At 60.1% G+C, this 24,302-nt stretch overlaps 10 protein-coding genes across 12 annotated transcripts; 5 read left to right on the top strand and 5 right to left on the bottom strand.

The window, feature by feature from the left end:
* Nucleotides 1-97: 97 nt before the first annotated feature.
* Nucleotides 98-2,203, bottom strand: JDV02_000727 (uncharacterized protein; the record flags this gene model as incomplete). The annotated part of the gene is made up of 1 exon (XM_047981570.1): nucleotides 98-2,203. The coding sequence occupies one exon, from the start codon at nucleotides 2,201-2,203 to the stop codon at nucleotides 98-100; it is 2,106 nt and encodes a 701-aa protein (XP_047837530.1).
* Nucleotides 2,204-2,882: 679 nt separating this feature from the next.
* Nucleotides 2,883-3,376, top strand: JDV02_000726 (uncharacterized protein; the record flags this gene model as incomplete). Its single annotated transcript, XM_047981569.1, has 2 exons — nucleotides 2,883-3,184; nucleotides 3,256-3,376. 2 exons carry the CDS (start codon nucleotides 2,883-2,885, stop codon nucleotides 3,374-3,376), a joined length of 423 nt encoding a protein of 140 aa, XP_047837529.1.
* Nucleotides 3,377-4,234: 858 nt separating this feature from the next.
* Nucleotides 4,235-6,181, top strand: STE14 (Protein-S-isoprenylcysteine O-methyltransferase). The gene has a single exon (XM_047981568.1). It carries the CDS (start codon nucleotides 4,688-4,690, stop codon nucleotides 5,528-5,530), a length of 843 nt encoding a protein of 280 aa, XP_047837528.1. The 5' UTR covers nucleotides 4,235-4,687; the 3' UTR covers nucleotides 5,531-6,181.
* Nucleotides 5,492-7,871, bottom strand: JDV02_000724 (uncharacterized protein). The gene is made up of 4 exons (XM_047981567.1): nucleotides 7,154-7,871; nucleotides 7,059-7,099; nucleotides 6,002-7,001; nucleotides 5,492-5,947 (listed from the first exon to the last, which is right to left on the bottom strand). The coding sequence occupies exons 1-4, from the start codon at nucleotides 7,419-7,421 to the stop codon at nucleotides 5,724-5,726; spliced, it is 1,533 nt and encodes a 510-aa protein (XP_047837527.1). The 5' UTR covers nucleotides 7,422-7,871; the 3' UTR covers nucleotides 5,492-5,723.
* A 703-nt stretch (nucleotides 7,872-8,574) lies between these two features.
* PFS2 (pre-mRNA cleavage and polyadenylation factor (CPF) complex subunit) lies at nucleotides 8,575-11,622 on the top strand. Of its 2 annotated transcripts, XM_047981565.1 has the most exons (3): nucleotides 8,575-8,897; nucleotides 9,355-9,470; nucleotides 9,524-11,622. In XM_047981565.1, exons 1-3 carry the CDS (start codon nucleotides 8,804-8,806, stop codon nucleotides 11,177-11,179), a joined length of 1,866 nt encoding a protein of 621 aa, XP_047837525.1. In that variant the 5' UTR covers nucleotides 8,575-8,803; the 3' UTR covers nucleotides 11,180-11,622. The 2 variants fall into 2 exon arrangements, with proteins under 2 accessions (XP_047837525.1, XP_047837526.1); XM_047981566.1 differs by having other exon boundaries at nucleotides 8,575-9,470.
* Nucleotides 11,185-13,176, bottom strand: NUC1 (nuclease). Its single transcript, XM_047981564.1, has one exon. The coding sequence runs from the start codon at nucleotides 12,759-12,761 to the stop codon at nucleotides 11,658-11,660; it is 1,104 nt and encodes a 367-aa protein (XP_047837524.1). The 5' UTR covers nucleotides 12,762-13,176; the 3' UTR covers nucleotides 11,185-11,657.
* A 309-nt stretch (nucleotides 13,177-13,485) lies between these two features.
* On the bottom strand, nucleotides 13,486-15,086 carry JDV02_000721 (uncharacterized protein). The gene is made up of 2 exons (XM_047981563.1): nucleotides 14,833-15,086; nucleotides 13,486-14,737 (listed from the first exon to the last, which is right to left on the bottom strand). Exons 1-2 carry the CDS (start codon nucleotides 14,966-14,968, stop codon nucleotides 14,190-14,192), a joined length of 684 nt encoding a protein of 227 aa, XP_047837523.1. The 5' UTR covers nucleotides 14,969-15,086; the 3' UTR covers nucleotides 13,486-14,189.
* A 2,226-nt stretch (nucleotides 15,087-17,312) lies between these two features.
* On the top strand, nucleotides 17,313-19,972 carry ZRT3 (Zinc transporter). Its single transcript, XM_047981562.1, has 3 exons — nucleotides 17,313-17,987; nucleotides 18,069-18,199; nucleotides 18,277-19,972. Exons 1-3 carry the CDS (start codon nucleotides 17,918-17,920, stop codon nucleotides 19,708-19,710), a joined length of 1,635 nt encoding a protein of 544 aa, XP_047837522.1. The 5' UTR covers nucleotides 17,313-17,917; the 3' UTR covers nucleotides 19,711-19,972.
* On the bottom strand, nucleotides 19,936-21,857 carry JDV02_000719 (uncharacterized protein). Its single transcript, XM_047981561.1, has 2 exons — nucleotides 21,746-21,857; nucleotides 19,936-21,654 (listed from the first exon to the last, which is right to left on the bottom strand). Exons 1-2 carry the CDS (start codon nucleotides 21,810-21,812, stop codon nucleotides 20,189-20,191), a joined length of 1,533 nt encoding a protein of 510 aa, XP_047837521.1. The 5' UTR covers nucleotides 21,813-21,857; the 3' UTR covers nucleotides 19,936-20,188.
* A 242-nt stretch (nucleotides 21,858-22,099) lies between these two features.
* On the top strand, nucleotides 22,100-23,635 carry RPO26 (subunit common to RNA polymerases I, II, and III). 2 transcript variants are annotated; one of them, XM_047981559.1, is made up of 5 exons: nucleotides 22,100-22,245; nucleotides 22,322-22,588; nucleotides 22,670-22,789; nucleotides 22,853-23,062; nucleotides 23,114-23,635. In XM_047981559.1, the coding sequence occupies exons 1-4, from the start codon at nucleotides 22,208-22,210 to the stop codon at nucleotides 22,887-22,889; spliced, it is 462 nt and encodes a 153-aa protein (XP_047837519.1). In that variant the 5' UTR covers nucleotides 22,100-22,207; the 3' UTR covers nucleotides 22,890-23,062; nucleotides 23,114-23,635. The 2 variants fall into 2 exon arrangements, with proteins under 2 accessions (XP_047837519.1, XP_047837520.1); XM_047981560.1 differs by having other exon boundaries at nucleotides 22,670-23,062.
* The last annotated feature ends 667 nt before the right edge of the window (nucleotides 23,636-24,302 follow it).

Below are 24,302 nucleotides of genomic sequence, written 5' to 3'. Positions count from 1 at the left end.
CTGCAACGCGGCAAACACGGCATGGTACAAACATGTGGTATCATCATCATCGGCAGCAGCAGCAGCAGCAGCAGCAGCGCATCGAACTTCGCCCCCGTCACAGCCGGCTCGACTTGTCACCGTCGCTCAACAGCGCACCGCTCATCATGGGCATGGCTGGCGCCTCGCCCTGAGCACCAAACAGCACCAGCTCCCTCCCGCCCTTGGTCCCCCACCAGGCCACGCCAATGGTGGACCGCTCCACGTCCATCTCGCCGTTGACGAGCACGTCCCAGAACCGGTCCCTAACGGGAGTCCGAAGGCGCGGGTCCGCGATCTCGTTCATGGCCTGTGCCGTGATGGCGAGCCACTCCTCGACCAGCGGCAGGGGCAGAAACGGTAGCGAGTCGATGAGCGTCATGACCAGCGCGCTCTGTGCCGACAGCGGCGCCTCGTCCTCTGCTGCCTCGCCATTGCGCGACAGCGTGTCCGGCGTCGGCGGGAGGGGCGCCGTGGACGCAGTCGGCAGGCTGGACCGCAGCATCTCGAGCAGCGTCTCGGATAATTGCGGCTCCATGGCCGCGATGGGGAAAGGCGGCGAGACGATTTCCATGACGGTCTTGAAGGCAACCCGGAACTGGCGGGGAGAGATTTGGTGCGGAAAGGATTCGAAGAGTTTTACAATGTAAAAGGGCGTGAGCTTGATGGTGAGGGGGCTGTGCTGGGGACACGAAAGGACTGAGAGTATAGCGCTGTGTGCTGACTCAAACAACTCGATCATGGACGGCGACATGGGACCGTCGTGGGACAGATACGTCATTGCTGGCTTGACGATGAGGTTCTCGCACGAGTCCACGGACAGCGTGAGCGGCAGGTGCTCGGCGATGTTGAGGTAGAAGAGATCCAGAGTCCTCTGGAGATGCGTCATGGGTATTGGAGCCACGTCCGCCGGCCGCAGCTCTCTCAGGAAACCGTCACAGACGACGGGATCTCTGGTGAGTACGTCGATGGACGTGAGGTAGGAAAAGGTATAGACTTGAAAGGAGCTGTTGCCTTGGCGGGACGAGATGAAGCTGAGGTTCCGGAGGATGTGGAGCGACTTGGCGGCGATGCTCGGCCCCATGCCGTGGGCGAGCATTTTGGGATCCAGCAAACTGCGGGAGACCATGGTCTGAAGGACGGCCACGGCGCCAAAAAGGAGCTTGCGGAGCGTTTGCCACAGCATGGGCCAGGTGCGCTGCCGCGTCTCCGGCGTGAGGTATGTGTCCTCGAAGGAAGGGTCGACGCTGCTCAAAGCCGTCTTTTGCCAGTTGTCGAGGACCCTTTGGGTGAACACCACAAGAGCATCCTGTGCGTGTAGCACGGCCGCCGTGTCGTGCGCATGCTCTACCGCGAAGCCCGCTAGCTTGGAAAGCGGCCCCATGTTGGCCATGAGCGGCTGCTTGTCCATGTCCTGCAGGAGCTGGCTCGACGGAGCGTTGGCCGGCCAGTGCAGGGCATGCGCCGCGTTGACGGCAGTGTCCCGGGCGACAGCCTTGAGGAATTCGCCGTCGCAGAAGCCCTCCTCGCCCGTGATGGCCCATATTGTCATGGGCAGCAAGGCGCTGCAGTTGATTTGCGTCTTGTAATGGTCGGAGAGCAGGGGGAACGCGAAGTTGAGGGCCGTGACGATGGACGCAGCGGCCAGGAGGCCGTCCTCGACATTGTGCTCGAGAGCGAGGTTGGCGGCGGTGACGACGGCTTGCTCAAGGGTGTTACGAAGCCCTCGCGATAGGGCGCGTCGGTCGCTGCCCTCCATGCCCATCAGCACGCCCGTCAGGACGAGCAGGTGCTGCCACCTCCTGGAGCGGTCGTCGGCGCCCTTGACGACGGCGCGGGTCCATTCATCGCATCGCAGGCCTCCGCCGCCGCCTTCTCTCTGCTGCAGCAGAGGGAGTGCCGGTGTGGGCAGGTGCTTGTCGCGCTCCTCGGTTTCCATCTCGTGCACGCGCACCGCCGCAGTGTGATAGATGCCGATGATGCGCATCGCCGTGCGCGGGCCATCCTGACGGTGCCATATGGCAGGCGCGGCGAGCAGCTGCGACGTGAGGACGCCGAGGTTGAGCGGGTTGGACAAGTGCGTCAGGAGGTGCGTGGTGGCGCCGATGATCTGGTCCGTCTTGGGGCCATCGTGGACGTCCTGGTAGTACTGCAGCACCGTGTTGAGCAGCCTGTCGGCAGGCATCTTGCGCGACGGGGATCACGGGACGGAACGCGGGTGCATCGGAGTGTGTTTGCAGCGGATGGGAATGTAGATGGCGATGTCGATGGCGTTGTCGATGGCGTTGTCGATGTGGTTGTCGATGTCGTTGATGAGGCGTATATTCGGCCAGGTCAGTTGCGATCAGATGGAAGTGGAAGTTGAAGATGAGGCGTTGGGGTGGCCCGCGGCCGGAGCCGGCATTGGCGGGTGTTCCATATCCGTTGACTGCCCGCTGCAAGCTCGGGGGCTGCAAGGCGGGCATGGAGCTCGGCCAGCTTTGCCGAGGCTCGGGCACCAGTGCCTGTGAGCGCCTCAATCCATGCCAGCCAGGGTCCGTGTTCAGCGCATTTGATCCAGCCCCTGCGGCTAGTCATCTCAGGCGTGTATCCACTAACGTTACTGTGCAGCATAAGTACCTACGTCTCCACCTGACTGACCTCATCACTGGACAAAGCTCGCCCACCTGAGCTCGTCCACCACTCCCTCGCAGCACCCTCATCGACAACAATACCAACGACACTGCTCGCCCCCGCGACTGTCGTGGGCCTCATCGGAGCCGATGCCGTCCTCCTCTCCGACCCGAAGAACCTGGTAGCGCGCCCAGCTACCAAACACCACCACCGCCGTGGCGGGCGGCTGTCGAGCCAGAGACAACAAAAGAATGCCCATCAACCCGCCCGCCGGCTATCACTCGCCGCGCTTCCCGTCGCTCAACGTCCGCGCGCTCACCGACCCGACGTGGGACCGCGAGTTCACGCTCTACTACATCAAGGATGTTTGGAAGTTCACCGTCACCTGGACGCTCATCACCTATGCGCTCTTCCACCTCGGCGCCGTGGTCGTGGCCCTGCTCACCCACCGCTGGAAGAAGTCGTCGCTGACGTACATGTGGGCCGTGCCGCTCGTGTACCTCGTCACCGCGGGACTCGAGGCGCTCCTGGCCGGGAGCGTCGTTGGACTCATGTAGGTCGAAACCCCCTCTCGTTGCCACGAATTGGAGACTTCGGCTGACGGGGGACGCGGGGCGACTGCAGGTTGGGCGCCGTGTACCACGCCGGATACTACGAGATGAACACTTGGATACCGTGCACGTGGGGATTCATCAACGCGCTGATACTCATCATCTCGTCGTTCTCGATCCAGGGTGGGCTTTGAGTTGGACGTGCTGCGGAGGTTCGACATGGCGACGTGCGTGCCTACGCTTCCGGATCGTTGGCAACAAAGGACGCATACGAAGTACATACCGCGCGGGGGACAGGCACAATCTGCGCACGAGAGCAGGCCAAAGATATTGGAGATGGCACATACAAACGAACAAGGCAGCCAGCTACAGATACCCACCCGTGTCCGAGAAACCGCCAGCGACAGGGCGGCGTTGATGGCGACCCTGGCGCACAGTACGGCCGCAAGGACGGCCAGTCCGAGATCAGGCAGGGGCCGCTTGAAACCATGGAAATCGACGAGGCTCCTGTGCGGCACCGAAGAGCCGCTGTAATGAATGTATCATAGATGTTGATTGACACAGAGGTCGTTGTAGTATTATTTGGACCGTACTGTCTCGTACATAGAAATGTCGTGCGTGGCTGGTTAGCCGCAGAGCCGTCAATCAAGTACTTCGTGCACAGCCAGCCGTCCCCCGATGCGAACCAATCGCACCAACAATGGGATATGCACTGTAACTATACGTACTCAGGTAACCCCTTATTTGAGTTCCGTGCGGCTCGCCCCGCAGCTACGGTAGAATGATTTCCACAGTACAGAAGTGATTGACGGTGATGAATGGCTCCCCGCGGTGCGTGTGTGTGTACGTGCATGCGCGCGCGCGGTTATTAGCAAGAGACGGGGAGCTTCTCAACGACACGGAGCAGCAGGCACCACCGGCCCCACACGGAGCAAGCAAACATCTGCTATTGACACACAGCCTAGTTAGCCGCAAGGGGGTGTCGTGCCAAAGCACCCACCACTACCACCGCAACCACAACCAGCGCTGTCAGCCAACGTTCCGCCCCAGTCATTCTCTCTCTCACCAGCAGCAGCCGACCGAGCAAAGGCAACTTGTTGTTTGATAAGTATTGTTCGCCCAAGAACAATTACGCGCATCAAAAACTTTCGTATCCTTCCCCCGCGCCCGCGTCGCCGTTCTCCCATACACCTTCTCTTTTCTCATTCTTCTCTTTCTTTCTACATATTCTGTCCTGGCATTTGCTTAATACCAATTTTTATCATCGACGTTCCTTTTCGGGTCATGTATCAGCCTTGACCTCAAAACAGTCCAAACGCCCTTCACCCCATCACCTCGGCATTGGCAACAGCTTCCACAGACTGACAGGACTTATTGACTGTCCGACCACTTTCGGTCTCCTCGTTGAGCTCGAATCGGCAGGGCCCGTAACGTAATCTAGTCCAAAGCAAAGCCCCGAGTTAGTAGAGCCGGCCGGCTCGCCGCTTCTCATCGCCCTCGACACCATGGCTTCCTCGACGGGTGCCGGGACATACGACGACTCGCCCTCGCCCTCGCCTCCTCCCCTTTCTCCTCCTTCTCCTCTTTCTCCCCCCTCCGGCGCCGCCTGGCAGGACGCCCGCGTGCCGCTCAAGCCCTTCCTCGCCGGCCAGCCCAAGTCGCTCTCGGGCATCGCCCTGCGCGCCTTTTGTCTCGGCCTCGCCGCCGCCGCCAGCGCCGTCGCCACCGTCCTCCTCCTGCTGCTGGCGGGCGACTCCCCCGCCTGGCGCCTGCCCTTCTTCGTCCTCGCCCTCGCCGTCTTCCACTTCCTCGAGTTCTGGACCACGGCCGAAACCAACACCCCCGCCGCCTGCATCGACAGCTTCCTCCTCACCGCCAACTGGCCCGCCTACGCCGTCGCCCACTCGGCCGCCTTTGCCGAGTGCCTGCTCGTCTGCCTCTTCGCCCCGGGTCGCGACTGGGCGCCCCTGCACGCAGGACCCCTGCTGCTCGCGCTGGGGCTCGCCATGGTGCTCGTCGGCCAGGCGGTGCGCTCCGTCGCCATGCTGCAAGCCGGCGTCAGCTTCAACCACTACGTGCAGACGGACAGGGCCGCGTCGCACACCCTCGTCACCAGCGGCATGTACAGCGTCCTGCGCCATCCGAGCTACTTTGGCTTCTTCTACTGGGGGCTGGGCACGCAATTGGTGCTCGGAAATGTCGTTTGCTTCTTTGTCTACGCGGCAGTGTTATGGCAGTTCTTCAGTGCGAGGATCCGCTTCGAGGAGAAGAAGCTGGTGCAATTCTTCCAGCAAGACTATGTTCAATACCGGCAGAGGGTAGGGACAAAGATCCCCTTCATCCCCTGAACTTCGATGCCCCGAAGACTCTTACGGCCACGGGAGACACAGTATTGGCGAGGGGATGAGGAGAGCATTGTACCTGATTTCGTCACGGGGAGAGTTCTTTGGAAGTGAGGCCAACCATGCCCTTCCTCATCAATTATACCACCAAAGCTTTTCCATTGTCCAAAAGATTGAGAGGCCGTCATGGTCAAGATTGCTACTTGCCCACCATTTGTGGCATTTGTCGGCTCACACTCCCATACTTGGCCTGCCACGCATAAAAATACATGAGCGCGGCAAATGGCTGTCCAAAGATGGTAAAGGAAACCCAGAATATGACGTTGCCGATGAGCTTGCCGCCCTTGCCGAGTTTCATCTTCTCAAGTGGCGCAGTGAGCGCGATGAGGGGGAGCTGCAAGAACATGCCCAGGAAAGCAACGCCTGCGAGTGGTCAGCACCACCGCTATGTATATAGTTTCCCGAGGCATGACTTACCAATGATGTTATGCGTAGGGACTCCGACCAAAATCTCGTGAAGCACAGCCGAGACGAAAAAGACGACAAAGCTCGCCGTCGAAGCACTCCAACCTCGTCCAATCATTGGCATATATACATGGCGCTTAAAATAGGTGTATACCGGCTTGTTCCACGTCCGCCAGTACGCGCCCAGGCTCTCGCTGTTCCACCAGTCGTCGTAGAAGGCGCGGTCACCAAAGCGCAGCACCTCGGCGAGGGCGTTGAGGAACGACTGAAAGAGGGCGAAGAAGCCGGCAAGCCAGATGACGAGCGAAATTGTCGACAGCTTCAGAAGCCGCTCCAGGATGGACGGAAAATCCAACGACGCAATCTTGTCGAGCGAGTTGCGCAGGACGGGCGCCGCGTACTGGAAGCTCGCGAACCATATGAAGGCGCTTAGGCAAAAGACCTCTCCGAGGCGCTTGGCGACAAAGACCCATCTGATCTTGTCGGTGCGTGGATACACCGGCTGATAGACGAGTGTCGGGGCCCACCAAAAGTAAATCAAGTTGCTAAAGGTAATGTTCTGCGGATAGGGGCATTTGGCGTAAAGCTCGGGTACGAGTTCGCCCTTGACGGGATGGAGGTAGGCGTGGCGGAGGTCGCGGTTGGTAAAGGCATACGAGGCCGTCTTGAGCCACACAATGATGGCATGCATTTCGGTTAGTGTGCCTATGAGCGGATGGTGGATGTAGTTATAGACGACAAAGGTGGTGGCGACGAGGGCGAGGGTGATGTTGAAGGTGTGAACCCAGGCGATGAGAACCCAGGTGGTGTGGAACTTTTTGCGATCCTCAGCAGACGGGCCCGTGGCGCCGTCCTTGATGCGCTTGCGCGACCCGAGGGCTTGCCGTGCGGCGGCGAGCTCTATGAGGTAGGCGGCGAGGAGATGGCACGGGATTAGGAAATAGAGGAGGCCGCCGAGGACGACGTCCCGTCTGCTGTAGGCGTGGCACCTGATACATATCAAGACGCCATACTACAGACCGTAAGCGACCAGCCCATAATATTCGAATGCGATTGACAATGACCTCACCTTTTGCATGTTTTCAATCATGAGTCTCAGATTTCCCACCACTACACGCACATCAGTCAGCGCAGCCGCGTCGGGCTGGTGGCGGGTGACTTTACCCAAGACAATCACCATGAGGTTCCTGAAACCGATAAAGCTGGGGGCAGCATCCGAGTCGTGGCTGAGGCACGAAGGCCGCGTCTGCGAGTGCACGGCGGCGACGTGGCGATACTTTTGCTGCGGCGAAGCCTTGATCTTGTCGGCGGTTGTGCCATTAGACGGTTCCACCTCGGTGAGGTTCTTGTTGGAGGCAGCCTTGGAGGTGTGACGTCGCGAGGCCGTAGTGCCGTTCGAGGCCTCGACACTCGTCGCCGTCGCGGCGCTCATGGTTGCACAGTTCTCCAGCGGCGGTTGGCACCTCGGGATGCAGTGGCACGTTGACGAATGCGTCCAGCGATGGGAGGAGGGTGGCAGCGCGCGTTTTGCGGACCGACGGGAGCTGATGTGAGGAGAAGGATGGTGGTGGCGGCGGCGGCGCTGGTGTTGATAAAGGATGGAGGGGTTGATGCAAGCAAGAGCTTGTACCTTACGGCTCCCTTGCGAGTGGCGCCCAGCCCTTTGTTGCTTGATGAGCCAACGGCTCGGCAGTGTCGTCTAGGGCTGGCTGGCGCCTTCAGCCGTTTCGTGAGCCAATTCCTTGGCGCGTGTGCGAGATATGTAGCTGGTCTTCTCCCTGCCTCGGACTGGCGTTGTCCTGGCCACATTGGCCCGCGGAACACGAACCGGTCGGAGGGGAAATCGCAAGTGCAGCAACACTAACGATAGCACCATGTAGGCACGGCTCGGCCGCTGTCAAGAGGAGCTCTCCCGCCTGTGACCCGTCGCGAAATGTGCGGCCGGGGTGGCGACGATTGCGCGCGCGGAAAACAGCGGGGCCGGACGGCCTGACGGGGCTCCTCAAGCCCCTCCAGTCCAGTCCCTCTGCAGCTTGGCTCGTTCGCAGTTGGCAGGGGTCCAAGTTTTTTCCGCTGCGTGAGAAAAGCATGTGAAAGCCGATGCCGCGAGTTGTTGGTACATCGAGTTGGTGATGACGGAAGGGGTTGAGGAGTCTGTGTTTTCTCATTGTTGCCAAGAGGAATTAATTGGTCTTTTTGCAAGGCGATGCAAGCAAGGCAAGTTCGTGCGTGGGCGCTCCTTCCTCGCCCAAGTGACACTTGCAACATGGTTGCAAGCCGGCTGCATCGCCAACCCCCTTCAGCGCCCGCTTCTGGCGACCCTAATGCATGTCTGCATCAATCGATGCCGTGGCGCCCTGGTGCTGCCAATATGGAATCCCGTCCAGCCTCATTCCCATCGGGCCTCTGATTTGCTGCATCGAGGTGCATCTCGATTTGGCTCATTGACAGGGAACAGGGATTGCGCTGACTAACACATCCACACAAGGTCCCCTGGGCTGATGCACCCGTGCGAAGATCACGTGAGCGTCACGGGGTCGCGCGTCCGGACCTCCAACTGCAGCTTTGATGGGAGCCACGCGACAGCCGGCGCCGCCTGGAGACAGACAGACGACTCTCGTCGAATGCTTCGACCGACTCAAACCTCGAGGCGCCCAACTTGAAAGCCGCCTATCTCAACATCCACATCTCATATTCGCAAAGTTTATCGTTATGGATAAGCGTGCTCGGATGCCCTTCACAAACTGATCGAGGCCTCAATTGCTACCTAAACTACTGGCGTCGTGGCCGAGGACACTCGCCTCAGCAGCTACCATGGCTTACGAGCCACGCGGTGAACATGGCGACAGAGGCGACCGGGGCGACCGGGGCGGGCCAGATGGGGGTCACGTCAAGGTGCGCGGTAGAAGTAAGTCATGCTCTGAACAACACAGCGACTGAGGTTTTCTTTTCTCCCCTGCCCGCCGCGGCCTTGTCACTCAGCATGGGCCCGGCGACCCAATATTGAGATGGTGAAGCATGAAATAGCACGTGAGGGCCTTGCTTAGGAGATGTGAGGTATACGTGTGCCGGTTGAGGTCGCGTCGATGCGCACCCCTCCAACCGCGGTCGCGGCTCGATGGCCTTGAGCGGGAGGTTCGCGGCGCCATTCACTACCCTCCTATTTCAAGCCTTGCCCGTTTGGCCCTGATCTTGTTCTCTCTGCGCCCCCGCGTTCGACGTGTCTGTATCTCCATCTTGTCAATCCTTCCCATACTGCCTCAGTTCTCCCTCGGTCGCCTAGCTTCAAGCGAAGCCAAGCAACATGGATAAGCGCCCTCGTCACAAAACCCCTCTCCTGGCAGCTCTAACACATGATCCCATAGGGCCCGTCACCGACTACAGCGCCACTGTCACCCATTGGCTGCGCAACCGCACAGCCAACTACAAAGGTGGCTATACTGGAGAGGCAGAGCGGCCGAGCGCAAGCTACATCGTGGATGTAGGTCTACCGTCGAGAAATCTTTGATGATGCCTCGACTGACGTTTCTACAGATGGTTCCACCGGCTGGACGGCCGACCTCTGCTGCTGACACCATCCCCTCCAAGCACCTTCATTCGTCTCTGAACAAAATCAAGCACCCCATCAACGTCGTACGATGGACGCCGGAAGGGCGACGCCTACTAACAGCCTCTACAAGTGGCGAGTTCACTCTGTGGAATGGCACGGGTTTCAACTTTGAGACCATCATGCAGGCCCACGACTCGGCCATCCGGGCTCTCGAGTACTCACACAGCGATGACTGGCTCATATCGGGCGACCATGACGGCCTGATCAAGTACTGGCAGCCAAATTTCAACAATGTACAAAGTATCGCCGCACATTCGGACCCCATCAGAGACCTAGCATTCAGCCCCAATGACTCTAAATTCGTCAGTGCGTCTGATGACTCCACGCTCAAAGTGTTCGACTTCGCCATGGGGCAGATGGAGTCCAAACTCGAGGGACACGGATGGGATGCTAAGACCGTCGACTGGCATCCTACAAAGGGCCTGCTAGTCTCGGGTTCCAAGGACCACCTGGTGAAGCTTTGGGATCCGCGTACAAGCCGGTGTCTCACGACACTTCACGGCCACAAGAGCACCATCACAAAGGTCATGTTTGAAAAGGTGCGAGGCATGTGTCTTGCTACGTCAGCAAGAGATCAGACAGCCCGTGTCTTTGATCTGCGGATGATGCGCGACATTTGCCTTCTCAAAGGCCACGAAAAGGACATCTCGACTTTGACATTCCACCCAATCCACCCCAATCTTCTTACGACTGGCGGCCTGGATGGTTCGCTATTCCATTACCTCCTTGACACACCAAATCCGCCTCCAGGCCAAGCCTTGACCGTCGCGCCGTACGACAGCATGGATCCAACAACTACGCCAGCTCAGTCTGTCTGGCCGACGCACAAGATACCATATGCCCATGATTACGCTATTTGGTCACTCGACTGGCACCCCCTGGGCCACATTCTCGCCACCGGATCTAACGACAGGATCACCCGCTTCTGGACACGCGCCCGTCCCGGCGATGCCGATGTCTTCCAGGATCGCTACCACATTGGCGAGGCAGCAGCCGAGGCGCAGGGCACCTGGGACCGCCGCGGAAATCGAAGACAGCGGCAAGAAGAGGAACAGCAGGAGATGGAGGACGAGATGGACGCCCTCGTTGACCAGGATGCCCAGGGGCAGATCAACGCAGGACTGCCAGGGATTCCCGGCCTTCCTTTGGGAGGCGGCGTCCCTGGTCTCGGGGCAGGAGGCCCGATCCCGCCACCCATCCTCCCAGGCGTCGGTGCTGGCTCCGGCGCGCCCCCTCCACCTCTCCCATTCCCGTTGCCTGGGCTTAATGGCGCACCGCCGCCACCTTTCCCTGGACTGGATCCGAACAACCCCCCGGATCCGGCACAGCTGCTTGAGCTTATGAAGAAGGCCGGCGTGCCCCTCCCGCCGCCCGGCGCCCTGCCTCCCGGGCTCATCCCTCCACCCGGAGGCGTGCCTCCACCACCTCCAGGCGGCTTCGGACTGCCGGTCCCACCCCCGCCGATACCACCCGTGGACGCGGACAAGGCGGAAAGTGCGCGAAGACGGGCTCCGTTGCCCAGCCAGGAGGAGAGTTTGCGGCAGGAGCAGCGGCAGGGCAAGTACACCAGGGCGAGGTAGTAACCGCATGGCGTTTTTCGGCTGGTCCTCCTGCTGCTGGAGTGTATGATGGATGGGAGTGTGATATCTCAAGAACATGGCGTTGCTTAGGACAAAAGGACAAAGCGGCTCGGGCGCACCTTTGTGTAGTTTGGTTTGTAGCCGCAGAGAGGACACCCCACGTCAGCATCGATTTCGGGTACTTTGAAGTGTAGGGTCGTCACCTAGGCAGCCGCGCAAAGAAGTGTCATGGCAGAAATGCCGATTCTATTGTGCTATCTACTGTACACGGGGCCTACCATACGAGCTTGCGCTCAGCTCTATGCGAGGTGAAAGACGATGGGGACAAAAATATCAAAGTTTCGCCAGTGTACCGGGGGTACCAATGCAACAGACCGTCAAAGGGGGTATATAACAGCGCAAAATATGGCCGATATCCTTGTTGTTCCCTCTGGCCACGGGTCATACACTCGAAAATCGAACGCCGCCCCACGTCAATCTATGGCTTTGGCGGGGGCGGAGTGATGGCACGCTGGGCACCCTTGGCAAACGCCTTTTGTCGGTCGGCGTAGTCGCGGATGACGAGAGCGCACGTCGTGTCGGCGCACAGCCTCTTGCGCCGCTGGAGGGGCAGCTTGGTGGCAAACTCGAGGCCGCTGGCGCGCTCGACGGCCTCGACGGGGACCTCGAAGTCGGTGATGGGCTTCTCGTTGGGGATGGGGGCGTTGGGCAGGACGAAGGCGCCGATGGAGACGTTGCCGCCGGCCTTGCCGTCCTCGGCGAAGATGACCTTGTAGAAGTGCGTGGGGACGGCGACCGAGGGCGGGCTACCGATCATCTCGTACTTGACGTACCACTTGTTGTCGACGGGGTCCTTGCGGGGCAGGTAGAGGGGGCCGGTGACGATGCGGACGGACGGGTACTGAACGGTCAGGCGGCGGCAAAAGTCCTCGAAATGCGCCCAGTAGTCGCGGTTGAAGCCCTCGCCGACCTGGGGACACATGTTGGAGAGGTAAAAGGTCTCGTCCATGGCGCGCTGGGACCACTTGGCATCGGCGGCGGGGACCTGGTGGCCGCGGTCGTAGCCGCTGCGATAATAGTCCTTGAGGAGGGCGCGAAACTTTGTAGGCACGGCGTCGTCCTCGACAAAGGTGCTGTGCTTGCGGTCGCCGTCGCGGATGGCGAGCGAGGCGGGGGTGATGTGCTCGACGACCCAGTGCGGGTTACGGGTGCGCCGGTCGTAGCTGGAGATGAGGGCGGAGCGGCTGGCGACGTCGGCGACGGGGCCGGGGAAGCCGTACTCGAAGAGGCCGGCCGGGTTCACGGGGCCAGCGGCGAAGACTTGCGTGGGCGGGACGGCGAGGGCGGAGGGAAGCGGCGCGGGGGCCGAGGCCGTGTTGGAGACGGTGGTTGTGGTGGTGGTGGAAGTCGCGATGGTAGGCTCGGGTTTCTTGGTACTAGAGGAGGCGGAGGAAGAGCGCAGCGAGTAGACGGCGGCGGTCAGGGCGGCACCGCCTCCGGCGCCGAGAGCAGCAAACATGGCGAGGGTTGACTTTGACATGTTGGCGGAGGAAGCAGCGGCGCGCGGGCTGCGGTATGGCATCTATATACGAGGGGCGGAAGGTGGTGGTGGAGGAGGCGGACGCCAGGGCCACCAGATCGCGATCTCGACAGTTCGGTCACGCACGGGGCCTGGGGAGAGAGTCGGTCGGGGCAGTCAGGCGAGGAGGGCGGTGGTGGTGACCGCGACGAGTGCGGAGACTTGCCGTGACCTGGGGCTGGGGGAGCGAGACGCGTACGGCGGCGGGTTTCGTATCTGGGGGACGAGTCGGACTGCTTGCTGCTCACGAGGCGGGGGAGTGTGCGGATGGCGGCAGGCCCATGTGCGTGGTGCCGGTGTGCAGGTCGAGGCACATGGGGTGGTGGTCGGCTGGTCCCGTGTTGCAAAAAAAGAGGGATCGGGATGACTTGATGGGTGGGGATGGGAGAATGGGAGGAGGGAGGCAAGCCGCGAAAAGAAGGGGTCTAGGGCAGCCAGCGGACGGGTGGACAGGACAGAACAAGGGAGGACAGGGCGGGCGGGGCGCCTCAAAGGCTCCCCGTCGGCCGCTGAGATGTGCCCCTGGGGCGGGTGCCGAGCCGGGGCTTTGCCGCTGCGACGTGCCCTGGAGCTGAGGCGCTCTTGGTCAGGGGACCACGTCCTCACTGGACAGAGAGACGGGGCGCGATGGAGATGACCCTGGGTGACCCACCAGCCTTACAGCCCGCCCCGGAGGGCTCCATCCATCCATCCATCCATACCTTACACTCACTGGACGGACCTCACTCATCACTCAGATCAGGCACCACCACCCTGGAGGTTCACGGTATCAACCATGTCGATGATCCACGACTCCAGCGCTTGCTATGGCGCTTAGCAACCTTTTACAAGAGCCCTACACACCTCGGTCTATCGCTGCAACTGCGCCCCCCCGCGAGACCTGCATGCCTACCGTGTGCTGCCTAGCGAACTGAACCCCCTCATCAGTTCTCCCTATCACGAAGGCGCTGCTCCGCACCACTGCATCACAGCTGGCCATGTCTTGTCTCAGCGTGATGGGTGTCACAGCCGCATTGTCCTCCCGTGGTGGGTATTGAGACACTTTGCTTGCAAGGTCTCGGAGCGTGGCTATTACAACCCATCATCGCCATCAGGAACCCACCCCGACTTCATTTTTACGCAGTAACGAAGTAGTCCTGTGCTACCCCTCGAGAGATGCCCGCAAAGGACTGGCCATGGAAGCCGCAGCAGACATACAAGCCTCTCATAAGCATATGCCAAACTCGTCTGTTTGTTCTTCTTTCTTCGAGCCGGGAATACAATGAGTCGGCTCTCTAGAGCTCGACTTTTTGAGTGAACTGAAATTATGCGCAGGTCTTGCCTGTCCCAACGTCGACCGTGACGACATGGCGGCCTGCGACCCAGCCCCCTCCGTCTTCCCACATGCCATGGTGTTATTAACAGTTACATGAACACAACGTCAATGTCCCTTCAGATGACAAGAGCACCGACGAAGATGGCGCCAACGAGCGACACCAGGGCGGTGGCAACGCCTAGCGGAGCGGCAGGCCGGCCAGCACCGGCCGTGACCGTGGGGGAAGCCGAGGCCGAGCCGGTCGCACCGCTCGAGGTGCCGATAGAGCCGCCTCCCGTGGTGCTCTGTGCCGGGGGCGTGGCTGGCTTAGACACGCCGGACGGGCAGTGCCAGTGGTCGCCGTGCGGCTCACAGCTGCCCGTGGGCACGGGGTGGCCGTCGCCGGACGACTTGATCTGCTGGGCAGGAGGCGTGGTCGGCTTGGGCACGCCAGACGGGCAGTGCCAGTGGTCACCGTGCGGCTCACAGGTGCTCGTCGCCTGGGCGGCGTTGGTGGTGGCCGCGGCGGCGGACGTCTGCGCCGGGGGCGTCGTCGGCTTAGGCACGCCGGATGGGCAGTGCCAGTGGTCACCGTGAGGCTCGCAGCTGCCCGTCGGCGCGGGGTGGTGGTCGTCGTCGTCGTGAGTCGACGTCTGTGCAGCCGTCGAGGCAGGGTGGCAGTGCCCTTGATGACGTTCTTTAGTCAGCTCCGCTCGGTGACACTGTGAACGTGGAATACGGAGGCGATGAAGGGGTGAAGGGGGAGGGTTCGTGTCTTACAGTGGTCGCCGTGCGGCTCGCAGATACCGGAGCCGGTGGGCGAGGGAGGCAGCGACTCGGAGACGGCCTGGGGAGAGGCGACGACCAGGGCGGCCTGGCCGAGGAGAACGAGCGAAATCCACGACTTGGGCTGCATCCTGACTGGACTTGTTCAACGAGGGACAAACGGGGTCTGTGCTAAGCTGAGAGGCGGTAAACCAAGACAAGAGCGAGATGCTACGCAAGAATCCCCCAAAGGCTAACCCATATATATACCACTACGACTCGTCCTCTCGCCTCTGACCTGGGCGGGCAGAGAACTCGACCGCCCGCCGGAACCTCATGGCGAGATCCACTCACTAGACCACACACAGCCGTTCTGTTGTGCATAAAGGGCATTATTGGATGGTCGACGGGTGATCCTGGCGTGGTAAGCTAGTGCCAAGGAACGGCTGGTTCGTTTGTGAGAACCTCTTTGGCTCGGCGGTTCGCGAGGTGAACGCAGGCATCACCTATTCGAGCTGTGCCAAGACGAGTTCGCCGATGCCTCGCACAGATGGGACCAACGTGCTCGCAGCATCCAACCTATGATTCCGGCTTTAATCCCTCGTATGACCCATCGCTCTATTTCAGGCGAGAGTAACGACAACGTGCAGTGTAGTATGGGAGGAGGTTTGTCCCGTACATACACCCCCCTCAGCGAGACGGGGGGCACGACAAGTGCACACAATTTGCCTCCTACGCCTGATAATATGCTCATCGTGATGTAGTATCATATATAACTACACGGTACAAATGTCCCTCTATGGCCCCCAAAATGGCCGCGCCAAGCGTCGTCGTGCCTTGTATACTACTGTTCCCTTGCCTCGTGTAACCACGACCAAGTAAGCAGAAGCCCTGATACGGACTGGAAGATTGGCCGCGATCAGCGCACAGAGCAATGTAGGCGGCGAAGAAGATCAAACCTGTAAAGTTGGTAATTAAGCATAATAAGCTTAAGGACGCCGACTGGACCTTGATGGACATGCAACGGCGCTGGAATTGCTCCGCTTCTGCGCATCGCGGCGCAGTGGCGAGAACCTTGATGGTCACAGGAGGACTGCAGTGGCGGGCGACCTAGAAGGATGCTCGATGCAGCGAATGGAGGGAGCGAGGGGTTAGTCACAAGGATTGAAAATGCCTCATCTCAAGCGCGATTGCGTCGTACATAAGTTGACTTGTTCTCCCTAGTTTCGAACAAGCCCAGTCCGAGGTGGAAAACTCCTTGTCTGATAGATGCGCGGGCGCCCCGCCGTTTGCCACAGCACGCGAGCGTCACTCTCTCTGTGCAGCGAATCCTCAAGCATAACGCAGGGGCGAACAAAGTACGAAGCGACTAGTAGGTCACTACTTCGTACACCAGCCGACATTGTCGTGTTCCACGACGAATGGCCCCGTCTCGGGTTTGAGCAGGCGGCACCTGTACCTTAGTCCGAGACGGGGCTGCGAGCGGATCGATGCGGCAAGGGTGGTTCGAGCGTTGTTGGCTGGGCCGGTCGAGCTCACCCAAAATGGTTCACTTCTTGATATATACCACGTACTTCGTAGATACGCCGGTGCTCGTTGCGTCCTCCGGATATCCGAGGTTTTCTCGGTCTGTAGCGTTGATGGACCAAGTGTTGGTCAGGCGCTGGCTGAGTGAGGCTAGCCAGTATGGAGGCGGGAGTACAAGAAGCATCGTCGCTGACGAATGATGTGCCCCAGGGTAAGCATCGCAAATCGTGGGGTCCGCCTTCAGCCGGATGACCGAACTACGCTGCCCGCCCAGCTGACTTGCATCGGGACCCCGGCTCGCGGCCAGTTCACGGCCCGGAATGCGGCGTCCCGGCCCTCCGCCGTGGCCTCGGTGATGCCCTCGGTGATGGCCAACGGCGCGACGCGCGGGCGGCGGTTAACTGAGCTCCCTCATCGCTTCTGCTGGATTTTAGGGTGCCGCGGATGGATGGTAGAGGCCGGGAACCAGCCCTACGCCCGCTGCAGCGCCACCAAAGGGGAACAGACCACGCAAGGTACCAATGTTAGTTGGCGAGCTGGGACGTCGAATGTACCTGGCAGCCAGTCGGGAGGGAGACGGAACGCGCCGTGAGTTGGAGATGCAGCAACGCTCCGGCATGCAGGCTTGCACCTCATGTTGTTCAGTGTAGAGGTCTGAGCAGCAGTTGGTTGGTTCGTAGTACGAAGTAGTAGGAGTAGTGTTAGTACTTGGTAACTGGTAATGAAATGAGCCGCTCTCTGACCGACTTTGTCGATGGCTGACTGGCGCGTAGCCCCCCGCGGCAGAACAGGCGGTGGCGCGTGAGGCGAGGTGCGAGAACCCTGATGGCCAGCTTGCCGGCTGGACCGAAGGCACAAGGGAGGAGTTCCGGCCGTGTGCGCTGCGCTGCGCTGCCCTGTGAGGCTGTGACCGCCTGGCCTGCCTGCCTGCGCGTCTCGGGCTCTTTGTTTCTTTCATCTTGCTTTGAGACGTCGTCATCTTCTTTCTCTCGTCCTGGACGCCTTCTTCAGATATAATACAGCTGCAGCACCGTCACGAGCACTCTCCGCCCTTGTCGCCTCGTTGGACTCCCGACTCCCGACTCCCCCTCTTCCACTGCCGGACCGGCGACTTTTTTATTAGATCTCCAGCGGCCCCCCGCGCGATACGTCCCTGTGTTGCCGTGCGTCCTGCCAACTCGGTCGCTAGCGCCCGCATCCAGACCCCGTCTTCTCCAGCCCACACCATCCCTTTCCATCCATCCACCCGTCGCGCGCCGTCATCCCACCAACCCGAAAACAAACTTTGGGCGTCGGTTCGCCCCCCTGCAAAACTGGCCCAGGCTCCGGTACGTCAGTGACCGCCGCCACCTGCTCGCCGCCGTCGATTTGCCGTCATCAACACCACAAGATCTGAGCCCCGAATCCTTATCCTGCGGGCCCCCGAACACCCCCCCAGCGAGCGCCGCGCTCGTTCGCCGACCAAGAAGCCCGCCGCCCTCTGTGCGGCAACCACTCTCTCCCACGACGCTCATGACGTAGCGGCCGACAACGAAGCTCGATCGTCCGGGTCCTCCGCAAAACACCGCCAGCCATGGAGCTGGTCGCAAGAGGACTCGACAATGACACTCGCGGGTGGATCATGACCTTTGTCAGTGGCATCGGTGCGTTTCCCCCTCCCCAGCATTCCGCCATCAGCTCCTTTCTCCATCCTCGTCCGAGCTCCAAGTGCTAACCGTTGCCAGCATGCGTCTTTGGTGCCAGCATCATCTGCGTCGACGTATTCGTCCGTCTCCTGCCCGGCAAGAGAAACTTTCGCATACAGGAGAGCAGTGCCTTTCTTGCCTGCTCGCTGAGCCTCAGCTTCGGCGTCATGGTATGTAGCGTCCCCCTTGCCGGCGGTCCTCCTCCCGCCGGTCCGCGACTCGATGTCAGACTGACTGTCGCTCGCAGCTCTTTTCCTCGCTCTATAGCATGCTTCCCGAGTCCAAAGGCTACCTCAAAGATGCCGGCTGGGACGACCAAACCGCCGGTCTCGTCATGATGGGCGGCTTTGTCGGAGGTTTCTTTGGCATCCAGGCCGTCTCGCGTATTCTCCACCAGTACATGCCATCGCACGTGGTCGACTGCGATCACTCCCACGATGACGCTGCCACCGCTGACAGCCACTCGTGTAACCATGGCAGCCGTAGGCACTCCCGTGTCAGCCGCGCCAGGAGACGCATGTCGCCGCGACCCCGGTCCTCGCATGGACCCACAAAGAAGGACTCGGCCGTGTCTGAGAACGGCTCCGTTCATGCCGTCGAGTCGACGCCTTTGCTCGGGTCGGTCCGATCGGCTCCCGACTCCGGTCTGCCGAGACGACACACCTCAGATAGACCAGAGGAGATGTCTCAACGACCCCTGAGCCCGTTGCTGACTGCCCGCGGCCGGGCCACGACGGCCATTGACACCAGCGCGCCGCGCCGCCCTTCCGTCTTTGACATGCCGAAGCGCGTCATGTCCTTTGTCAAGGACACCAAATGCAACTGCGATGAGCAAGGCTCCTGCTACGGATATACCGACCCTTGCGGTCAAGAGTGCTTCAAACACCTGTCGACGCGCTCTGCCAACGGACCGCGGGCCTTGACCAGGCTGCGTACCACCACCGGGGCGCTGTACCACCCCGGCCCGGGCCCCCACAGCACCCACGAGCACGAGCACGACCACCATCACCACGAGCATCACCATGAAGGATCAGAGCCTGTAAGCCCAAGATATCGCGCCAGTCTTGTCCTGTCCTACGATGCTTTGGACGTTGCCGAGGAGATACCTGAGGAGGGCGATGAGGAGGTTGACGACGAACGCTCGTGCTCCTCGATGGAAGAAGGCGATCCCGAGGCGCAGCACCACCATCACGTTCCCGCCAATGCCTTCCTGTCTATTGGTCTGCAGACGTCCATCGCCATCGCCCTCCACAAGTTTCCCGAAGGCTTCATCACCTACGCCACCAACCACGCGAACCCCGCGCTTGGCTTTAATGTCTTCATGGCCCTCTTCGTCCACAACATCACCGAGGGCTTCGCCATGGCCCTCCCACTCTTCATGGCTCTTGGTTCTCGCTGGCGCGCCATGGTGTGGAGTGCTCTCCTCGGAGGTTTGTCGCAGCCGTTCGGCGCCGGCGTTGCCGCGCTGTGGTTCAAGCTCGCCAAGCGAAACAACATGTCTCCCAATTCTGTAGCCTACGCGTGCCTCTTCGCCATTACGTCGGGCATCATGGTCAGCGTTGCGCTGCAACTGTTCGTGGAGAGCCTGAGCCTCAATCACAACCGCAATTTGTGCATCTTTTTCGGTTTTATGGGAATGGCGCTTTTGGGGTTGAGCAACGCCCTCTTCACATCTCACTAAATAGAGCGACGACGGGCGGTTGCGCATCAGCAAGGAGTTGACTGGTTTTCCAGGGAGTTGGCAGAGTCGGAAAGGAGTTTGTTTTCTGGGCAGAACGATCAGGATGACACAAGTGTTCGTTTCGTGATTTGGAAACGGTGTGACCAGGATCATAGAAACGGATACATGAGAGCATTGACGGCTTGGGCATTGGCATTGGGCTCAGCGTGCATTGGCAGCAGCAACCTCGCGGTATCATTTCGTACCCCATACTAGTACGGTTTTTTTTAGCATTGAAGGTTCTCTTAACGTGACCGTGACGTGTCATTATGGTTAACTTTCCCATGCCCTGTTTCGTCCGACTCTACAAGAATCCCAACCAAAACGCCGCCCAAAAATCACAGCTCAAGTAGCGGGCACAGTCCTGCGCCAAGGGGTATTTTCGCAAACAGCAAAGCACAACGCATGGACAGTATCGCCCGTCTAGTCAAAGCCACTTCTAGAGTCCGCCCAGGGTCGGGTCGATGTTGTGGTCCAATGTGCCAGGCGGCTCGCGCGCCAGGAGTAGGATATTTGCCTCGTCCTCGAGCCAATCGTCCTGCGGCGGGCCGTATTCCATCCGCGCGGCAAAGATTTCTTCGTGCGGCATGTCCGGCGGCCAGGCTGACTGCACGTAATCCTGCTCGAAGGGTGGCAGCTGCTCCGGGGCCATCGCGCCGTGAGACTGAGCGAGGAAGGAGGACGGGTCCGGGGTGATATCGCGGCGAGAGGGGTCGTGACGCTTGCCCACGTGGATGTCCAGGTCGTGGTAGCGAATAAACGCCTCGGCGCAGTGTGGGCAGGGAATGGTCTGCTTTGCCTGGGTCGCGGCGCCGGAGATGTCGTCGATGAAGTCGGGCTGGGAGCCGGTGTTCGATTTGGAGAGCTTGGGCCGCTGGTGGCCGAGGTGGATGAAGCGGACGTGGTCTTCCAGCCTGCTCTTGGTGCTGAACTTGTCGCCGCAGCCCTGGTCCTTGGTCCATGTCGCAAAGTCTGCACCGGACAGGTCGACGTCGCCGCAGACGAAGCGGAAGCCCTCGTGGGCGGTACGAACGTGCGCGGTGAGGTTGGACTTTTTGGTGAACTTCTTGCCGCATCCTTCGTGGGTGCAGGCGTGCGTCTTGCGGTCCGCGACCGTCTTGCCCGAGTGGCGCATCTCGACGTGCTGCTCGAGCTCCCAGCGTGAGCTCGATTTGTACTCGCAAAAGATGCAATTTTGGTGTTCCAGCTTCACGTGCTGCTGCAGGAGCAGCTCCGTCGTGAAGCCGACACGCTGTGCCTCGGACCCATCCGGACTTGTATTGAGGGCGCACTCGTGGCACCAGAACTTGATGTCCCCGTGCACCTTGTCGCGGTGTCGCTTGAGGGACGGCTTCGAGGGGAAGGCCTGGTCGCATCCGGGCTCGGGGCATTCGAAGGCGGGCTGGTTGAGGTGGTCCTTGCGAACGTGCTTGTGCAGCGTCTCCTTCTTGCGGAAGCTCTGGCCGCAGTCGGTGCAGCGGAAGCGATCGGCGCCCTCGTGGACAGCCTGATGGCGACGCAGGCGCGTGCCCGTGACGAAGCTCTTGCCGCAGCCTTCCCGCTGGCAGACATACTTGCGCTCCTGCGTGTGCCAGGCCTTGATGTGCTGCTTCAGGTGCTTGTCCTCGATGTAGTCCTTGTCGCAGCCGTCATATGGACACTTGAAGGGCCGCGAGTTGGTGTGCGAGTTTAGGTGGTCTCGGAGGCGGGCGGGGCGGTTGAAGGTCTTGGGACACCCGGGCCAGGTGCACGCCAAGGTCTTGAGGTCGGACGGGAATTTGGTTCGCGGTGTGGTGGTGGCCGTCGTGGCAGGCGATGAGGCATCGGCTGAGGAGCTGGCCGGCGTGTGCGGGGAGACGAAGTCGTCGTCGTCGCCGCCGCCGCCGCCGTCGGTGTCGTCAAAGTCTGATTGCTGTAAGTACTTGATGTGGCTTTCGGGGTTTGTTTGTCGACAGGGGGTCTGGTGTCGACCAAGGGAGTAACTGACGCTGCATACCTTCCATGTGCTGCCGCTTGGACGGGGAGGCACCCGCTGCCTCATCTGAGGCGCCGCGTTTGGTCATTGTGTGCCGTCGGTCGCAGCGCCTCGACGGGGTGGTTGATAGTCTTGCAAGTCGAACGATAAACACGAGGGTGGCAGAATTGGCAACTTTTAAAAGGCGGTGACAAGAAAATTTCCGGGGTTGGTGACGAGCCGCAGCCAAGGTGAGCAAAGGTGAGCAAGGTGAGCAAGCTAAGTTCCCCACTACTAGCGATAGCGTGCAATGGTACTTCGTACGAGTGTACTTGACAAAGGCACACGGCCTGAAAAGCGGGCCCCGGCGAAGGCCCGGCAAAACCTTGCACTTCTCTCCGAACGTCTTTTTCTCCAGCGCGGCGCGAACCACCCAAACTTCATCTGGTGACGACAGCGCTCTTGTCCAGCTCAGTTGCTTACGTTCTTTTGGAGCTCTGTACCATGTCTGACTTCGGCGACGACGATGTCGGTGTCGGCGGGTACGTTACTAACGATTCCCCAAGGGCGCTACGTACCGCGCCGCACGCCAGGAGAAGCATGCTAACGAAGCGACAGCGACGAGCCGATGCTGGAGGAGGAGGATGCGAACGAGTACTACGACCCTGAGGTCGTCGAGGACGAAGACGCCGAGCGCACTGCCGAAGCCGACGAGCAAGACAACGTCGTCATCTCGGGCGACCCGTCGGCGGCGGCCAACGCACTCAAGGGCGGCGAGAAGAGCACCAAGGACAAGAAGATCCCCGAGAGCGAGCGCTCGACCACGCCGTACATGACCAAGTACGAGAGGGCGCGCATCCTGGGCACGCGCGCGTTGCAAATCAGGTACGTTACTCCTGACCCTGCCACCGGTAGTGGTGCTGCGCGACGGCTGCGTCCGGGCTTTCGACTGACGCTGGACAATAGCATGAATGCGCCGGTGCTGGTGGACCTCGAGGGCGAGACGGACCCCCTTCAGATCGCCATCAAGGAGCTGCGAGAAAAGAAGATTCCTTTGATTGTGCGAAGGTACATGCCTGATGGCTAGTAAGTTGAACCTTTGACACGATGCGCTGACGGCGGTGTATCATGGCTGACCTGGCTGCACAGCTACGAGGACTGGACGTGCGAGGAGCTGCTTCAATGAGCGAGGGCATCCTATGGATCTTTTGTGGCGACGGGTCTACCGCCACGAAAGTGCATACGCGGGACCAAGCTCGTGCACGTAGGATCCGGATCTGCTGCGCCTGAGGACATGTCGACTCCCCCGGTCCACGATCAACGACGACTCTGCGCGGATAGGTATCTCGGGAGTGTCGTGTGTGTTTGCATGAGCGCGGCGTTACGAGTAGTCATTAACTAAGGAACTAGACAAGAACAATTTGGGATACCACTATTCTAGTTTTCCGAGCCTCTATTGTTCCGTGCGTCACAATGGTGCGCAGTGGCCCCTCAGGCGGTTGGAAATGCCGCGAGTGGAGGGCATGGCGGCCAGCTTATCGGAAACCTTGCCGTACACTACAATCGGGAAGCCGCTTTCGATATCTTCCACGCCTTTGCAGCGTTGATGCTCGGTTTGGGGTTTGGGGGCCGGGCGCCGGTCCTGTGAGATGTCTGTCCAGCCACAGCCACTTGCGGGACCTGGTATCGTGGCAAGGCCTGGGCTTGTCGATGGCGAAGACTGTATCGCACGTGTCGTGGCCACGGGCCTCCAGATGGATGTGCATTTACCCACCATTCTACTTTATACGAATCGAAGAAGTCTGGACAAGTTGCAGTTGGATCCTGTTGATGATTCGCTTTGTAAATGATTTCCCTGGCCACCAAACGGGCCAAAGTAGGCACGAAGCCGTCTGAGATGTTGAAGTAGACTAAGATACAAGGAAGCGATGCGTTGTATCTCTCATCCATCTGCTCATCATCGTCAAGGTCCTTTATTGTAGTTGCCAGCGCCGGGTCAGTCGTGATGGAGTTGTCGAAGCGCGCATTGCCACGCGCAGCGCATCACGATTATACGCCGCCGCTGTGCTCAGACTAGACATGCGGTCACGACTAGCCGTCGTGTACACAACAACAGTGGTTGGCGGATGCCATCGGTCCGTGGCAGCGGAACGGCTTTGACAGGGCACAAACAATGGCACCTTGCCACGCCGTGAATACGTCTTCACGTTTGGTTTGCAGTTGCGCGCGACTGACAAGAGCGTTGGAGCTGCCTTGTTAGTACCTGAACAACGACTCACGAGAGTACGGCGGTCTGTTGCGCAGTCCCTTGTTCTCCAAGCGTTGCTGTTCTTGTTCCGGTTGCAAGGGTATAAAGGCATCACCTTTTTGTGCTTCAAGTCCTTCTTTGTGCCGACTTCAGCGTATTTTGCCATTAAAGGTAGCTTTTATCACGACGTTGCTTTCCCTAAAGCACACATTTACTATTCAGCAACGCCAGATCATTCACCATGCATTCCGTCCATGAGGACGAGACTCCTAGCGGTAACTTGGAGGCAAGGCCAGTACGCACTCGGATAGTAACAAGGCGGTACGTCAACCAGCACCATTTTATTTTTTG

Source organism: Purpureocillium takamizusanense, chromosome 1, assembly GCF_022605165.1.
Source record: "Purpureocillium takamizusanense chromosome 1, complete sequence".
NCBI classification, from domain to species: domain Eukaryota; kingdom Fungi; phylum Ascomycota; class Sordariomycetes; order Hypocreales; family Ophiocordycipitaceae; genus Purpureocillium; species Purpureocillium takamizusanense.
This window is presented reverse-complemented; position numbering and strand designations above follow the sequence as displayed.

Coding starts and splice junctions, on each gene's coding strand:
- STE14 (XM_047981568.1), top strand. CDS start 4,688: ATGGCTTCCTCGACGGGTGCCGGGACATACGACGACTCGCCCTCGCCC.
- JDV02_000724 (XM_047981567.1), bottom strand. CDS start 7,421: ATGAGCGCCGCGACGGCGACGAGTGTCGAGGCCTCGAACGGCACTACG. Junction 7,100..7,153: donor CCTCATGGTGATTGTCTTGG/GTAAAGTCACCC, acceptor ATGTGCGTGTAG/TGGTGGGAAATCTGAGACTC. Junction 7,002..7,058: donor TGATTGAAAACATGCAAAAG/GTGAGGTCATTG, acceptor TACGGTCTGTAG/TATGGCGTCTTGATATGTAT.
- PFS2 (XM_047981565.1), top strand. CDS start 8,804: ATGGCTTACGAGCCACGCGGTGAACATGGCGACAGAGGCGACCGGGGC. Junction 8,898..9,354: donor CGTCAAGGTGCGCGGTAGAA/GTAAGTCATGCT, acceptor ATGATCCCATAG/GGCCCGTCACCGACTACAGC. Junction 9,471..9,523: donor GCGCAAGCTACATCGTGGAT/GTAGGTCTACCG, acceptor ACGTTTCTACAG/ATGGTTCCACCGGCTGGACG.
- NUC1 (XM_047981564.1), bottom strand. CDS start 12,761: ATGCCATACCGCAGCCCGCGCGCCGCTGCTTCCTCCGCCAACATGTCA.
- JDV02_000721 (XM_047981563.1), bottom strand. CDS start 14,968: ATGCAGCCCAAGTCGTGGATTTCGCTCGTTCTCCTCGGCCAGGCCGCC. Junction 14,738..14,832: donor CGAGCCGCACGGCGACCACT/GTAAGACACGAA, acceptor AACGTCATCAAG/GGCACTGCCACCCTGCCTCG.
- ZRT3 (XM_047981562.1), top strand. CDS start 17,918: ATGGAGCTGGTCGCAAGAGGACTCGACAATGACACTCGCGGGTGGATC. Junction 17,988..18,068: donor GACCTTTGTCAGTGGCATCG/GTGCGTTTCCCC, acceptor AACCGTTGCCAG/CATGCGTCTTTGGTGCCAGC. Junction 18,200..18,276: donor GCCTCAGCTTCGGCGTCATG/GTATGTAGCGTC, acceptor TGTCGCTCGCAG/CTCTTTTCCTCGCTCTATAG.
- JDV02_000719 (XM_047981561.1), bottom strand. CDS start 21,812: ATGACCAAACGCGGCGCCTCAGATGAGGCAGCGGGTGCCTCCCCGTCC. Junction 21,655..21,745: donor CAAGCGGCAGCACATGGAAG/GTATGCAGCGTC, acceptor TACAGCAATCAG/ACTTTGACGACACCGACGGC.
- RPO26 (XM_047981559.1), top strand. CDS start 22,208: ATGTCTGACTTCGGCGACGACGATGTCGGTGTCGGCGG. Junction 22,246..22,321: donor GACGATGTCGGTGTCGGCGG/GTACGTTACTAA, acceptor ACGAAGCGACAG/CGACGAGCCGATGCTGGAGG. Junction 22,790..22,852: donor AGGTACATGCCTGATGGCTA/GTAAGTTGAACC, acceptor CTGGCTGCACAG/CTACGAGGACTGGACGTGCG.